Here is a 14,597-nt window from a genome sequence, read left to right on the forward strand (position 1 = left end):
CGGTGACATTGAACTTATTTTTGCTGAAACGAAAGAGTTCTTCCACAGTTTTACGTAACCATACAACTATACAAGTAGTGTTTTAGCCAAATTTGACATTGAGACAGCAAGAATTCGACTTCAGGCTCATACGTTCACATGCTGAAATAGGCTGTAATTGCAAGTAGAAAGGGGATTGAGGTCAAACATGCAGAACCTGCTCGACAAGATTGACAGGTCAAAAGCTGATTGCAGCATATAAAATTTATCAGAAATCAAGGTTGCAAATGCAGAAGTGAAGAGAATTTCGAGTACTAGCAATAAAATAAAATGCAAAAGTGAAAATTTTGCCAAAAATTAATGTATTAGAAAATCAACACTAAGAAGATATTACAATGAATTCATTCCCAAATATGGTTTATTAGTCTACCTAACTTGAATAGCTATATACAGGGATACAATTGATTACAAGGACAGGGGGATTGATGTCTCTACTCTGTACGATATTGAAACAAAAATGAGTTAATCAGAAGGTGGATACTAATATGTGAAAATGTTAATAAATATTCAATATGACCAGTGAAATGTACCGAGCTTGATCCCAACACTAGCAGCATGGTTAGTTGACACGAGTCTTCTCCTTGCCTGCAGCATGTTCTTACCATGCATTAGCAGCGTAAATAGCCAATAAACATGATATGGAGGAATAAACAATAAACTTACCAAATATTTTTGATTTGAGAGGGAACCTAACTGACGAGCCTTTTACTTTGAGATCTCGGAGTTGCTTATTTCTACTAGGCTTTTCAGAATCCATCAAGCCTTCTCTACTTCCCCCTGCTGTAAAATGATTTCTTTTGTTTACTTTTTCGTGGTAAACAGATGGAGGTGCTAACCTCAGCTGGGGCATGGTATCATAAGTAACCAATCTCTGGTTCTTCTGAAGACTATTCAAGATCTCAAACTGCAGTATAGCAAGACAGGATAAGATAATTTGGAGTGCCGGTGAACGACTCAAAATGAGCAAAATCAATGCTAAACAGATAAGCTGCTGTTATAGACAATGCTTCGGGAATAGAGGTAACATAAACCTAGATGAGAATGATTTAAGTGTAAATTTAAATGAGTAATAAATACTTTGAAGTTAAAAAGTAATTATGTTGTAGAAATTCTAGAGAAGATGAGATGAGAAGGATCATAACAGCTATTAAAGGTGTAGCTGGGATTGGAAATCTTGGGAGGGGCTATCTTCTAGATAACAAGAGGATGTAAGTCTTGAAATGCAATGGATGAAGAGGTAACAGAAACATGGATGAGAATGATTTATGTGAGGATGAGTTCTATTACTTCTATAGCAGTAAATTCTTTTTGATCAGCTAACTATAGCCTGATAGGAATTAAACTAAGACCCAAAAAAGGGGGATGAATTTGTCTGTTCAAGATATACAGTCTCAAGTAGGTAAATACATCATAATTTTTTTTTGAAGGCATTATATTTCATGCCAGAAAAAACACAAGTGAAATGATTGTGGAACTCTTAAGTGAGGTTTATTAATGATCCTTGCATGGGCACAGGACCAATTACATGACAGGTGTAATTGTTACAGGAACATTGATTTGTTTTGGTTCTTATTGTGCAATTGCAAGGTAAGATTCATGACAACTGCCAACTGGTCACAAAAGATAGCTCCAATCAAATTTTGATAGCTTATCATATAGAAATAGAACAGAAAAAACTTAAAGAGGTAGAAAATACACAAAATACGTACTCTTGAAGTTTGAGGGCCAGTGGAGTTTTCAAATACATCCAGTTCACGAGGGTGAAGAATACTTGTTCCCTGCGCTCGTCGGGATGTAGATGGTGAAGCACTCACTAAACCTAGTTCTGCCATCTTACCTTTTGCTTTCCGAATCTTTTTTTTATGCACGCATATTGGACATCCACCAGAGGAACTTTGACTACCTGTAGCATTCTCCTGAACATCACATTGTATATGGGTTGCATGACCACAATTGAACACCCGGATTCCAGAATTTGAAGAGCTCTTGAAGGAGCAATTACATATAGAGCACTGAAGACTTCGAGGGGCATAACCCTTTAAAGCACCTTTCTTGAGTAAACTCATAGTATAGAATGTATCATCCTCTATCAAGCATTTGGCGGTATCCTGAAAGCATTATAATATAGGTGAAAAGTGAATTGAAAGAGAAGTCAGAACTGGAATCAAGTCACGTGTGTTTATTACTCCCCCCCCCCCCCCCCCCCCCCTCCCCTCCCCCAACAAAAAAAATAAATGGTAGAAGCATAATGGCCCCAAAAGTTCATGCTTTTCAAGCTAGTGTAAACAAGGACAGCAGGCACAGGTGATGCTGTAATAGAATTAAATTAAGCATCCTTAAACATTTAAAAAAAAAAAAAAAAGAGAGAGAGAGAAAGGAAAAAAAATAGATGTTTTAAGCTGACAGAGATGTAAGTGGGCTAGCTATCTCCACTCGAGGTGCTAGATCCCCATAGGTCACTAGGTCAGTAGTAAAAATGAATCCTTATCTACTAGGCCACCTAATAAACGATGAGGATTTATTAACATACCATTCAACACCTGAAACTCTAAGAATCAATCCTTAACAGTCTCACACAAAATTTATGCCTAACAATTCAAAATTCTAGATACTCTTACTACTTTCAATAATCTGAATTCTGAAAGTAAATGTCTTTAATACAGCCACATAAATAGGAATTCAACAACCAAGAATTAAACTTCAAATGGCAAAATGTACTTACCAGAATCCTCCTCTCAAAGCTGTATGTTCCCAGCATTCCTAATATGGTCAGCTTAAAATCACCAAATTCCTGGCTTCCATTATCTGACAGGAGTTTTTCCATGATAGATGGAAGGCGAACATATCCTATCATTCCCTCAACAATTTCCTTGACAAATTCAGAAAATATTCTCTTCAGAACAGGAGCACATTTCTGAGTCCTGTAAATCGTCCATGAGATGGAATTGGCCTCCAAGTCATCTTTAAAGTTTGAAGACTGAGTTGCAATACCATTTTCAGAGTTACCTTGAGAAATAAGTAAGGGTCTACAAAACCTGAGAGCAAATATAAATAGTTACCGCCTAGCAGATAGCATGTGAAGCTTCTTCAGAAATATAAGGATCATATTTTCATTTTTTTTTTAAATCTTACAAGTATTTCTTTATTTTATCATCTCCCCTAAAAAACAAAGAATCGCATTTGTACCATCAATTACTTAACACAATTACTAATTGCAATAATTATCTCATTTTTCTTCTCAACAAACCCATCTACTACTGAACGCCCCTCCGCCAAAAAAAAAAAAAATTTAAAAATCCAAAATAATAGATACTTCTAAGTGCACTATCTCTTTCCTCCGCCTCCCAGACCACTAAGCTCCACCATACAACATAATCTGTAAATTTCTCTCTTCATCCTGTTTCTCCTAATCTATTAATTCATGCAAACAAAATTCAGATCCAATTCTTACTCAACTGAGGCATAACATGCTATTGCTTTTGACTATTGATATATGTTAATTGTTTGCAACTTGCTCTCAATATCTTTTCACAGATCTAAATTTTAAATTAATTATATTATCCCTGCAATGGCTAAGCTGCCCTTACCCATCGCATATTGATCAGTGTTATTTGAGAATTGAGATGTCCCAATTCACTTATTTTAAAACCATTTAGTCATTTACATGCATCACCTAATGTAATTTTTTTTTCCTCATCTGGCAAGGGAATAGTTAAAATCCAGAGGGAAAATCCTTATCTTTTCTTTTACGAAGTAATGTTTTACTGAGATACTGAAGCAAATTGGAAATAGACCTAGATGCACTAATATAAGTTGCAATATACACTTATTTAGTGCCATGTTATTATTTTTGTCGTGCGATAATAAAAAATTACCTAATCTTACTTGCTGCACAGTTCAGTCATGTCAACAGGAAGGACAAAATGACTTCCACAACAATCAACTTTCAAGGGGAAAAAAAGCATCCAAGGAACCAAACAATTATGAGCTGTTAATAGACAAAAGGATACAGAACTTACGAGTCTAGCACATGGAACCAAAGCGATTCAGACTCTTCCGGATTCAAACGAGGTGAGTTGCGTTGGCAAAGGCCAATACATGAATGTAGTACTTTTTTAATGTCTTGTACCTGCAAGGAAATAGATATCACATTATTAATTTATTATCTGATGCAATAAACAACATTAAGAACATTTTTATATAGAAAATACAAAATCTAACCACCTCTTTCAACCCCAAAGCAGCAGCAAAGCAATCCTTATGTATATATTTGCCTACATCCATGTCTGAAATTGTATTTCCCACTGCCGTACCAAGCATGATGAATTTATCATTGAGTCCAGAGAGGGTAAGCAGAAGAGCACTTCCAACATCACCGACCCTTTCTAATAAAAACGAAGCAGCATCAACGATTTCATATCTTTGGCACAACAACAAACAGCGATCAACTCTATAATTTTCAAAAGTATCTAGGAACTTGAGAACTGAATCAGGTTCATACTGACATAACAGCTGTAGGGAAGAAAAAAAAAACACAATCTGGTTAAATAAGAATTTAATATACTCCCTCCGTTTTTAAATACTTATGGGAGCCAAAACACTTTGTGCTGAAGGTAGCTACAATACAAAGAACAGTCTGTAGATGCAGAGAAAAAAATGTGGCAATAGTTGGGTAGCATATGATACTTAGTAATGTTAGCCAAATTTGAGTTAGATATTTATGTTACTGAAGAATCCTAGTAATTGCAAAAAAATTGTAGCAGATAACTCACGTCAAGGAACCTTATAAGAGTAAGTACAACAGATTGAAGAGCAGAAAATAGTAAGTGTAACATTAAGGCCCACAGGCCACAGCAAGCAAGCAAGCAACCGTTTTTTTAATCCATATATTCCATTCACACCCCCAACCCTCCAACCAAAAAAATATATATAAATAAATAAAATAAAGAGGAAGGATGTGTGAACAGACTCACCTCGAGGTATAGTTCAACGATATCATCATTCACTTCAACGGGGTTATTTTGTATTATTTTCGGAAATTCAGAAATTCTTTCTAGATAAGCATCCAGAGTAATATTCCCATCATTTTGTCTGCCCCAGGGACCATCAAAGATACCATCCCCCTCTATACAAGAAAAGTTGAGGGTGCCTGAATGATAAACCTCAAAAAGAGTCTTAAGATAAAGGAAAAGGCTTCTTGGGGTTGATTGAAGATTAGAGAGAATATGTCCCCTTTCTTTGTTCAAGTGATAAATCACCAAGCAAAATGTGCATTCTCTGAAAATGCCAGATCAAAAAACAATAAGTAAACAAACAAAATTTCTTTTTTCAGCTAAAGAACAAACAAATGGTTGTTTAATTCCACAACATCAAAACATTTCACATGCTCCACAAAACAAAGTGAGATAAACTTTAGGATTCCATTATAAGATCTACCTGCTCAAAGTGACTAGCTCTGAAATCCGAGAAATGACTGATGATTGGAAAGCAGCAGACTCAGTTTCACTGAGCTGCAGTAATATACCATCAATAAATGAAAATGCGTGCACTGGTTCATCCACATCTTTCATATAGCAATCCAAAGCAGCAAGATAATTGTGTCTGATGGTGTGGATTAAGCCACAAACCTTAAATAGGGAAGATAGTCAGCACTATACAGCTATCTTGTGTAATTTCAAATGTCAAGCATGTTTCTTTTTTTACTAAGAAACCACATAAAAGAACACAAAGCGTATACACACCTGGTAAAATTGAGCTTTTTCACACAGGTGCAGGACATAGGATGCATTCCACTCTGTTTGAGGAACTGCGGCCAACAGAGCAAGTACTTTTTTCTCCCTTCTTTTTTTAGATTCATGTTTCTGTTCACAGTCATCAAGTGCAAGATGATTCTCTGAAGTGAGGTATTCCAATATTTGGCTCAACACACTCTTTGATACATTAGCTCTTTTAGATGCAACATAACTAGCCACAAACTCAATGAGAAAACCTATATCTTTCTTTGAAGGCCATACAACCATGCTAGCATCATCATTGCCCGTAGATCTGAGTGACTGAGAAATATCTACATCAAGAACAATAACTAGAGCATCAACAATTTTCTGAACCAACATATCCTGATCACCAGCAATTAATTCATTTTCAATCGGATTGTCATCAGTAGCATCTGAATAGTTAGGCAGAGAATTATCAAGCCTGGATTGCCCATCCTCCAGAAACGACATTCTTAAAACATCTAATGTAGCCTCTGTATCCAACTCTAGTAGATAATGCAAGTTCAGGAAAGCTCCAGTTGAAGTTAAGCTAGCGCCTGTCTGTGACTTTGGGCCACCAGAATCCTGCAGCAGAAATTGCAAAAGCTCCATCCTAAGAGAAGGGAGCCGCTCAGAAGGGAGTTTTCCATGTCCTGCATAACAGACACAGATATATTTCATGATACACGGTTGAAGTCATGTGATCACAAGAAAATTATAAAAAGAGCCAAATGGGGAGAAGAAACTTTAAATCATCACAAGATTGTTGGAAATTCCCCAGAAATTTCTTGAGGATGTCAACTGTTAAACTAAATATATTAACAAGAGAAGATTATTATAAAATATCCCATGTTTTGTTACCCTATATCTGTCATTAATTTTATCTCTGAATATTAGGAAATCAATATCATTTATTCAGCAGAGTCTGGATGCAATAGCTGAAGTGACAGCCATACACGGAGTGAAACCTTACATGACAGCAATGAGAAATGAGAAAAAACAAGTGAAGTCTAACATAAACATAAACCATTCTTTTCTTTAGCAGCAATGAATATCAACTGTGTGAGAAATCATAAACAATGAAGCTATCATAGTATTTTGTCAATACCAAAAACATATTCAGACAGTATCACAAAGTATCCCATTGAATAGACAAAAAAGAAGAGTGCCAGTGGTCATTATTTGGATGATGTATTCCTTGAAACAATACTCCATCCTGAGACGATCATCCCAGTGAAACATAAATTCATTAAGTCCAATGAGAAGTGCGGGAAGGAAATCTATACTTATCTATTAAAAAGCGTTCCTAAAACAGAATATGTGCCACACTGCACCTTTCAGGCCTTCACATGTATAAGATGTATGCCACATCACCTTTCACATGTATTGTATGACACATCATCCATTATAATAAACATGTTTTAATGGCAACAAAAATATTTATTACGGAGTATAAGGTTTGAACACGACCAATAAGAAAATAAATTAATGTTTTTACAATCTTTGCTATCTTGTAATTATGTTTCATATTCAATTATAATATACTAGATACATTGTATTTAACATCAATTTGAGAGCACTTAGTTTCATAGTTATTAGTGTACACTTTTATTTTAGTTATATAGTTTATATTATATAGCTCAAATAATAATTATTGATATTCAAAGTAAAACCCAGTGCATCACCCAGGCCACACACTAGTTGTAATTAAAATGTGTTTTTAGTTTTTAAAGAAACCCCGTGCATGAAGATTGAAATTATTATGAAGCAACAAAATCGATAATCACAATGACCATGATAATCACATGAGTAAACAGCAATGCCCAATCTTCTTCAGTACATCTTTATGACAACCCTGCAGATAATCAACCAATATATACCTGGTGGAAAAGCAAGGCCCAAAAAGCAGTACTTCAGATAAACTAGCATTCGGTACCTGCATTTTATAATCTAATTAATGATAGATAATACTCAAAACGTATAACAAAATCAAGGGAATGCATCTCCAAGCTACACACCCAACAGCAGCAGTAGCAGCATCTCTTTTATGATTTCTTAACACATTCAATAATTCTTCCAAAGGAGTCTTGAAATCATCTAGCCCTTTGTTGAAAAGGTATATCAGGGCACCATACAAACCATTCTCTCTACATAGCCTCACAACCTAAATTTTTTGCAATTCAAATCAGTACAAGATCTGGTTTGTGACAACATAAGCTACCAAATGAAGTTAACTGCTTCAACTATCTGCAATATAGAAGATGTATATGACCTGATTAAAATCCAAGGATGAAATATCCATGTGAAGAACACATTGCTCCACTCGCTGCAGCCATCCTTTGCTGTTGTAATGCTCTACTAGTGCTTGCATAATCTAAGGAAGGGAACAAAGATCAATCAAGATTATTATTCTTTTTCTCAAGGAAAGGCAATTTTAAAAAACTAAGTATGAAAAGGTATTTAAATTTGGGATTAGGAATACCTCAGGAGGCAGTGATCCAAGCATATCCTTCAATATGTAGGGTTCCAGAAGCTCCAAAAATGTATCTTCATAAAGAAAATGAAAAAGAAAACAGCAAATGTCAAAATACTACTATCCAGGCCAGTTTAAACATTGAGCTTGTAATCTTGTATCACATTTTGTTTTCTCTTTTACAGAGGTGAGAAAGGAAGAAGTAAACGAATATAATATTGCGATTCAGCAAAGCAGCAAACTACATCAGGAACAAGAAACAAATCTCCGAGTCTCCAAAACAAACTCTAGGATATTTTACAACTTACGACTACCTGTATGCACAATATCAAAAACTAGCAAACAAAGAAAAAATGTCTATTGCAAGAAAGCCTAAAATTTCCAGCTGTTCCGCCCACAAAAAACTGTTGTGTTCCATCTCCTACATTGAGCTTGACCACTTTTTATTTCCGGAATTCTTAAGTAAAATTATTATGAAAAACTTACTATAAAAGTAGTATTTGATTATTAATCGGATTACATTAATATATATATTTCATGTGTATCATTTTTCTTTTCACAAGTAGTCAAAGTTCAACAATAAAAGCAAACATGAACGTTATTTGTGCATGAAGTACATTTCATGTAGCAGCATAGCATTACAATGAACAGTCATCAACAAGAAGCTTTGGAACACATTGCAGAATATATCCAAAAAAAAACATGGTGTCAACATACCTCTATGCTGAACTGCTACAAATTTTGAGTATATTTCATCAAAAAGAATGTCAGTCCTTCTAATATGAACACAGAATTCAACTGCTACTCCACCAACACGGGTAAATTGCTCTTTTATTTCAGAAGATGCAGTATTGCTATTTGTGAGAGAATTATCCGCCTCTTCTTCTTTGTCAATCTGGTTGAAGCAGGCAACTGAAATATAGGAGAAAACCTCATCTACATATGAAAAGAGCAACTCCACCAGATAGGGCATAATAGCTTCCTGTATAGCGTTCAAGTCTCTGGGAAGGTCAATAACACCATGAGCCTGACCATCATATAATGTCATAGCCATGTTAAAGGCACCCATCCAGTCTCCTGCATTGCGCAACACCTCAATACGTTCTCGCCATAAAAGAAGGCGAGAAACAACAACATGCCTGGGTGCAAGTATATAGATAGATGCTCCTCTGACTGCTAGACAATTGTGATACGCTTTCTCAGGGTTGCCAAACACATTGGTAAAATACGTGTTAAATGAAATAAGATCATCTCCTCCAGTTTCATCGCTAGCATAACTAGTTTGGTGGATCAAGGTCCCATCTCTTGTATACAAGCAAAGTTGACCAGTCAATGTAAGAATCACCAACATCTGTGCCAGAAAAAAAGTCATATTTCCGGCAACTTCCACGGCCAGTACTCCACTTATATATATGCCTCCAACAACAAAGAATGAACTAAAAAAAACATGCCTAAAATGTTCTTATTTATTGTTTATAAATAAATAAATAAAGCCTTCTGAATGAGGAGAGACATGTACCTGATCATCAAGCCATGCCAAACCTACAGCTGCGCTCTCAAGAGTCCACTTTCCACACACTCTAAGTGTCCACTTTCCACTTTCTTTAAGTTCTGGCTTTTCAGAATCTTTTAGTTCTGACCTTATTAGCTTGGCAACTTGAACCTTCCGATCCCATGCTATAGCAAGCAGTGAGATCCTCTCCAATGCTTCAGGATTCACATTTTCTGCAATAATGTAACATATTAACCACCTGTCACACAATAGTAAAAAAGACATCTTTGCATACCTGTGGAGGAACCCCGTGACTTTGTGGTACATTTCCAAGCAGTGTATGGCATAGAACCCTCCCGAACGCCTTCTGGCCTAGAAAGTTGTGCATAGACTTCCAAGCTAGGTTTAAGTCTCACCTGCATCCCATACTCATCACTTCAACATAATGGAAAAGGAACAAAAAGTAATGCAAGCATGAATGTATGAATAAATAGTACACGGAATTTGTCCAGCTATATGAGGACTTCATACCACCAGAGCAGTCTGATGGGTGACAAAGATGACCACACCTTCTTCAGACAAGGAGGAACCTTCATTGAAGAATTTCCAAGGGGCTGCTCCCCCTACACCACCCATGACACCACCTATGCTGCTTCCTGAGCCTGTGGTATTGCCTGAGAAAGTAAATTCATCAGGTAGAAGTGGTGAGGCACACAACACTGTGCCTGTCCTTTGACCATCAAGAAGACACTGTTTCAGCAACAGCATAAATGTCAATAGTCCATCAAGTCAAGAAGACACAATAATGTGCCTCAGTTTTCAAGAACTAATTTCACAATCAAATATTGCAAGGCACTTTCAGAACAAATACATATGCTTAAAAAAAAAGTGCTCACCAGTGTTTTGACTGTCACCCCAATTATTGGCATATAGGAGAATTCATGTAGCTGAACATATCCTTTACAATCACCAGTAACGGCTTTAAATTGGCGAGTCACTTGAAAATCCTGCGCCAGAAATAGTGTATGTACCACAGGTGCGGCATGCTCTCCAGTGACAACCCTAGCTACAGTTCCCCTAGGTATATTCCACAATGTAATAAGACCATCACCATACCCTGCTAAAAGAAGATCCCCTTGCTGATTGAAACAAATAGAAGTTACAGGAACTTGGGATCGGTCAGCATGTGCACCAAGCAACAACATCTGAAAAAGTTAATACAATATAGGATAGGATGTTAGCCAAAAGGATTCCTTCGTGAAATAGGTAATTAGGCCATTAAATTTCTCAAATCAATGAAAGAAGTATGATCAGAGCACTAAATGAACCCAAGTATGAAATCAAATATTCATTAACAAATTACGAGCAAATTTATCATATTGCAGGGTAAGCCAACAAAAAAAAATGTATCACACTCAAAATAAACTAAACAAGGTGCATAGATCATAACAAATTCATAGATCATCAGAGCATAATACAGGTAACAGAAACAAAAAGTAAGCAGGCATCCCTCAAGGTAAAACTTTGAGACATGTAATAAATTAACACTGAGGTGAAAGATAAAGCAGGAACCTTTGGATCCATGTTATCAGGAAGATGTGCAGAATATTTACTTGGCACAACAACGACGACACCCTTAGACATCCCCAAAGCAATGTAATTGAGATGCACTGCAATGACCTGTGAGGTACCATAATCACGAATAAATGCTTGAGATTTAATAGCTCGACTAATTGGATTATCAGCATTTACATCAAAATATCCCAGAACAGTCGAACCTCTGCGCACACCTTCCAACCTCATAGGCTGCGCAGCAGCCCCTTCCTCCCAATCCTGACCCGTAGAAGCTTGTTTTATCTCAAGTTCTTCTGCTAATTCTAGTTGCTTCTTAACAGGAAGCAATTTCTCCTCTGTCTTTGTACTATCAAACTCGCTCTCTAGTTCAGCAATCCTATCCTCAGCAAGCCCAAGCTCCTTAACCTCATCACTTACAGAGCCCTCATTTCTTCCAGAACCAAATTCATCACTATTTAAAACCACACTCTTCTCACTTTCCTGTACTTGCTGCACCCCAAACCCAAAATCCTGCTCTTCTTTATTCTCATTCTCAACTTCTAAAGACAAACCACCTCCCTCATCAACAGAATTCTCATGCAAACCAACCACATTCTTCTCCTCATTCCTTTCTTCCCCTTCATCATCTAACGAATGCCGAATTCTCTTCTCCCCAAACTCCACACTATCTTCCCTCTCCACACCCCAACACTCATGAATAACATCATTCTTCTCAGAACAAGACACTAACTCCCCATCCTTCTCTAATTCACTACCTACCTTTTCATCATGCTCTCTCTTTTCAATCACCTGTTCGACACTCGAATCCTCGAATTCCGAAACTTCTTGCTTCTCCAGTGAAGCAATCATCTCCCCATTTCCAACATCCATCACACTGCCAGACTCATCACCATCCTCCCTCTCCTCAATCACTCCTCCAACAGCCTCACTTACATTGCTATCACCATCACCACCCTCGGATTTCACATCATCCCTAACAAACCCTAACAATTCATCTCCATCCGACACCTTCCCCTCCAAACTCACACTCAAAGCTCTCCTCGACTTAATCACCGCAGCACGAGGCATCCGAACATTCCTCGATGCCGCAGCAGCAGCCGCAAACGCCGCCCCAGGCTTCCTACTAACTCCACCGCCGAAAATCGACGAATTCCGCACATTCTGCGGCGGAATCGGCGGTCTTCTACTAGAACTTCCAGCAAACTCATCAGATTTTAACCTTTGTATTAAACTATACTTACTTTGCGTCGAATTCAAGTGTTTATTGTCGGAATTTAGGGTTTCAGTTTGAGAAACAGAAGAAGATACCGAAATTGCGTCGTGATCAGAATCGGAAGAGGAATCGTTGAGGATGTCGTCGATTGAACGATGAAGAATGTCGGAATTTCGATTGTCTCCGCCGTCGTCTTCGTCGGAGGAGGCGGCGTTGTGTCGCCGGAGAAATGAGTCAAGGTCAAGTTCCTCCGTCGCCGGCGGAGATTGTGAGGCGGCTGAATGATTTGTCATATTGAAAAAATTATAGGTTGATTATTGCTATGGTAGTTCATAGGAATCATAACAGAGGATGAAATTGAAGATTAAAGATTGAAGAATTATTGACTGATAGATCCTAGATGAAATCAATAGTAGAACTATTGACGAGTTTATTTTAGTTTAGGAGCAAAGAAAAAAAAAATTAAAGAGAAAACAAATAAATGGAGATGCGGGGTATCGATCCCCGTACCTCTCGCATGCTAAGCGAGCGCTCTACCATCTGAGCTACATCCCCAATTGATGAAATATGATGAATTGTATTTTTAATTTTTATTAATAAGTTGTATACTTTGTACTACACCTGGATTCCTTCTATTCTCTATATTTTTGGCTCAAAAAATTGAATGCAAGCCAACAACAACAATATTTACAATTAATAAATTATTTGAATCACCCTTTTCTTACTGGTAATGATAAGGATCTTATTGAATCTATACGAGATCTCTTATATATACACCTGACTTGAGGTAGTGGGTTAGGTCCTTTGGAAATCCCACCTCAAAGTGCTTTTAGTGGGAGTTATGATCGAAATGCAAACTTTTAAACTAGTATACTTTAAACATATACAATTATACGGACTATTGACTTTCCACATGATTTAATTTTTCCTATTTATCGATCTATCACACTCTTAGGATAGTTGTTAGGGCAATATTAGCCATGCAGTAGTCCCCCGCCCCCCGGTGCTCCCAACGTAAGACCAGACCACATCTTATTCCAACAAAATCAAATCATCGCAATTACCAGTTGCTTCAACATCTTTCATGTACATAGATGATGAAAACTACACACTTACAAACGAGGGGAAAAATTCAATTCATGATTAAGTGATGTCCGAATTATTATTTTCCTTACACCTAAAAGTTGAGCTTAAGCAAATTATGTTGATCATTAATCAAGAGTAAGTCTGCATTCGAATGACAACAAATAGATTGGAGGAAGAAGTAGATCAAAAGGCAAGATGATGAAAAAAAGGAAGGAGAGATTTTATGTTTCCTATCAAACATGTTTTCTTAGTATGAGTTAAATCACGTTTAAAAAAATAAATAAATAAATTACAAAATAGGGCCGAGGGGAAAACTACACACTTACAAACGAGGGGAAAAATTCAATTCATGATTAAGTGATGTCCGAATTATTATTTTCCTTACACCTAAAAGTTGAGCTTAAGCAAATTATGTTGATCATTAATCAAGAGTAAGTCTGCATTCGAATGACAACAAATAGATTGGAGGAAGAAGTAGATCAAAAGGCAAGATGATGAAAAAAAGGAAGGAGAGATTTTATGTTTCCTATCAAACATGTTTTCTTAGTATGAGTTAAATCACGTTTAAAAAAATAAATAAATAAATAAATAAATTACAAAATAGGGCCGAGGGGAAAAATACACACTTACAAACGAGGGGAAAAATTCAATTCATGATTAAGTGATGTCCGAATTATTATTTTCCTTACACCTAAAAGTTGAGCTTAAGCAAATTATGTTGATCATTAATCAAGAGTAAGTCTGCATTCGAATGACAACAAATAGATTGGAGGAAGAAGTAGATCAAAAGGCAAGATGATGAAAAAAAGGAAGGAGAGATTTTATGTTTCCTATCAAACATGTTTTCTTAGTATGAGTTAAATCACGTTTAAATAAATAAATAAATTACAAAACAGGGCCCAACCGGGTTCAAACCGGTGACCTCTTGATCAGCAGTCAAATGCTCTACCACTGAGCTATGGACCC

General features: G+C 36.7%; 1 protein-coding gene and 2 non-coding genes across 5 annotated transcripts; all 3 read right to left on the reverse strand.

Annotated features, from left to right (window-relative positions):
- Positions 1 to 302: 302 nt before the first annotated feature.
- LOC145586889 (uncharacterized) lies at positions 303 to 12,958 on the reverse strand. 3 transcript variants are annotated; one of them, XM_081643848.1, is made up of 19 exons: positions 11,330 to 12,956; positions 10,654 to 10,962; positions 10,292 to 10,507; positions 10,053 to 10,173; positions 9,785 to 9,990; positions 8,983 to 9,616; positions 8,275 to 8,339; positions 8,065 to 8,166; positions 7,811 to 7,956; positions 7,673 to 7,728; positions 5,781 to 6,445; positions 5,476 to 5,666; positions 5,013 to 5,316; positions 4,264 to 4,551; positions 4,059 to 4,168; positions 2,762 to 3,074; positions 1,749 to 2,147; positions 703 to 943; positions 303 to 624 (listed from the first exon to the last, which is right to left on the reverse strand). In XM_081643848.1, the coding sequence occupies exons 1-19, from the start codon at positions 12,836 to 12,838 to the stop codon at positions 599 to 601; spliced, it is 5,901 nt and encodes a 1,966-aa protein (XP_081499974.1). In that variant the 5' UTR covers positions 12,839 to 12,956; the 3' UTR covers positions 303 to 598. The 3 variants fall into 3 exon arrangements, with proteins under 3 accessions (XP_081499974.1, XP_081499973.1, XP_081499975.1); XM_081643847.1 differs by having other exon boundaries at positions 10,289 to 10,507; XM_081643849.1 differs by lacking the exons at positions 303 to 624; positions 703 to 943; positions 1,749 to 2,147 and having other exon boundaries at positions 2,791 to 2,960; positions 3,046 to 3,074; positions 10,289 to 10,507; positions 11,330 to 12,958.
- A 69-nt stretch (positions 12,959 to 13,027) lies between these two features.
- TRNAA-AGC (transfer RNA alanine (anticodon AGC)) lies at positions 13,028 to 13,100 on the reverse strand. Its single transcript has one exon. It is a non-coding gene; the product is annotated as a tRNA-Ala (tRNA).
- Positions 13,101 to 14,525: 1,425 nt separating this feature from the next.
- Positions 14,526 to 14,597, reverse strand: TRNAS-GCU (transfer RNA serine (anticodon GCU)). Its single transcript has one exon. It is a non-coding gene; the product is annotated as a tRNA-Ser (tRNA).

The sequence above is a fragment of the Chenopodium album genome, chromosome 16 (genome assembly GCF_948465745.1).
Source record: "Chenopodium album chromosome 16, dcCheAlbu1.1, whole genome shotgun sequence".
Classification (NCBI taxonomy): Eukaryota; Viridiplantae; Streptophyta; class Magnoliopsida; order Caryophyllales; family Amaranthaceae; genus Chenopodium; species Chenopodium album.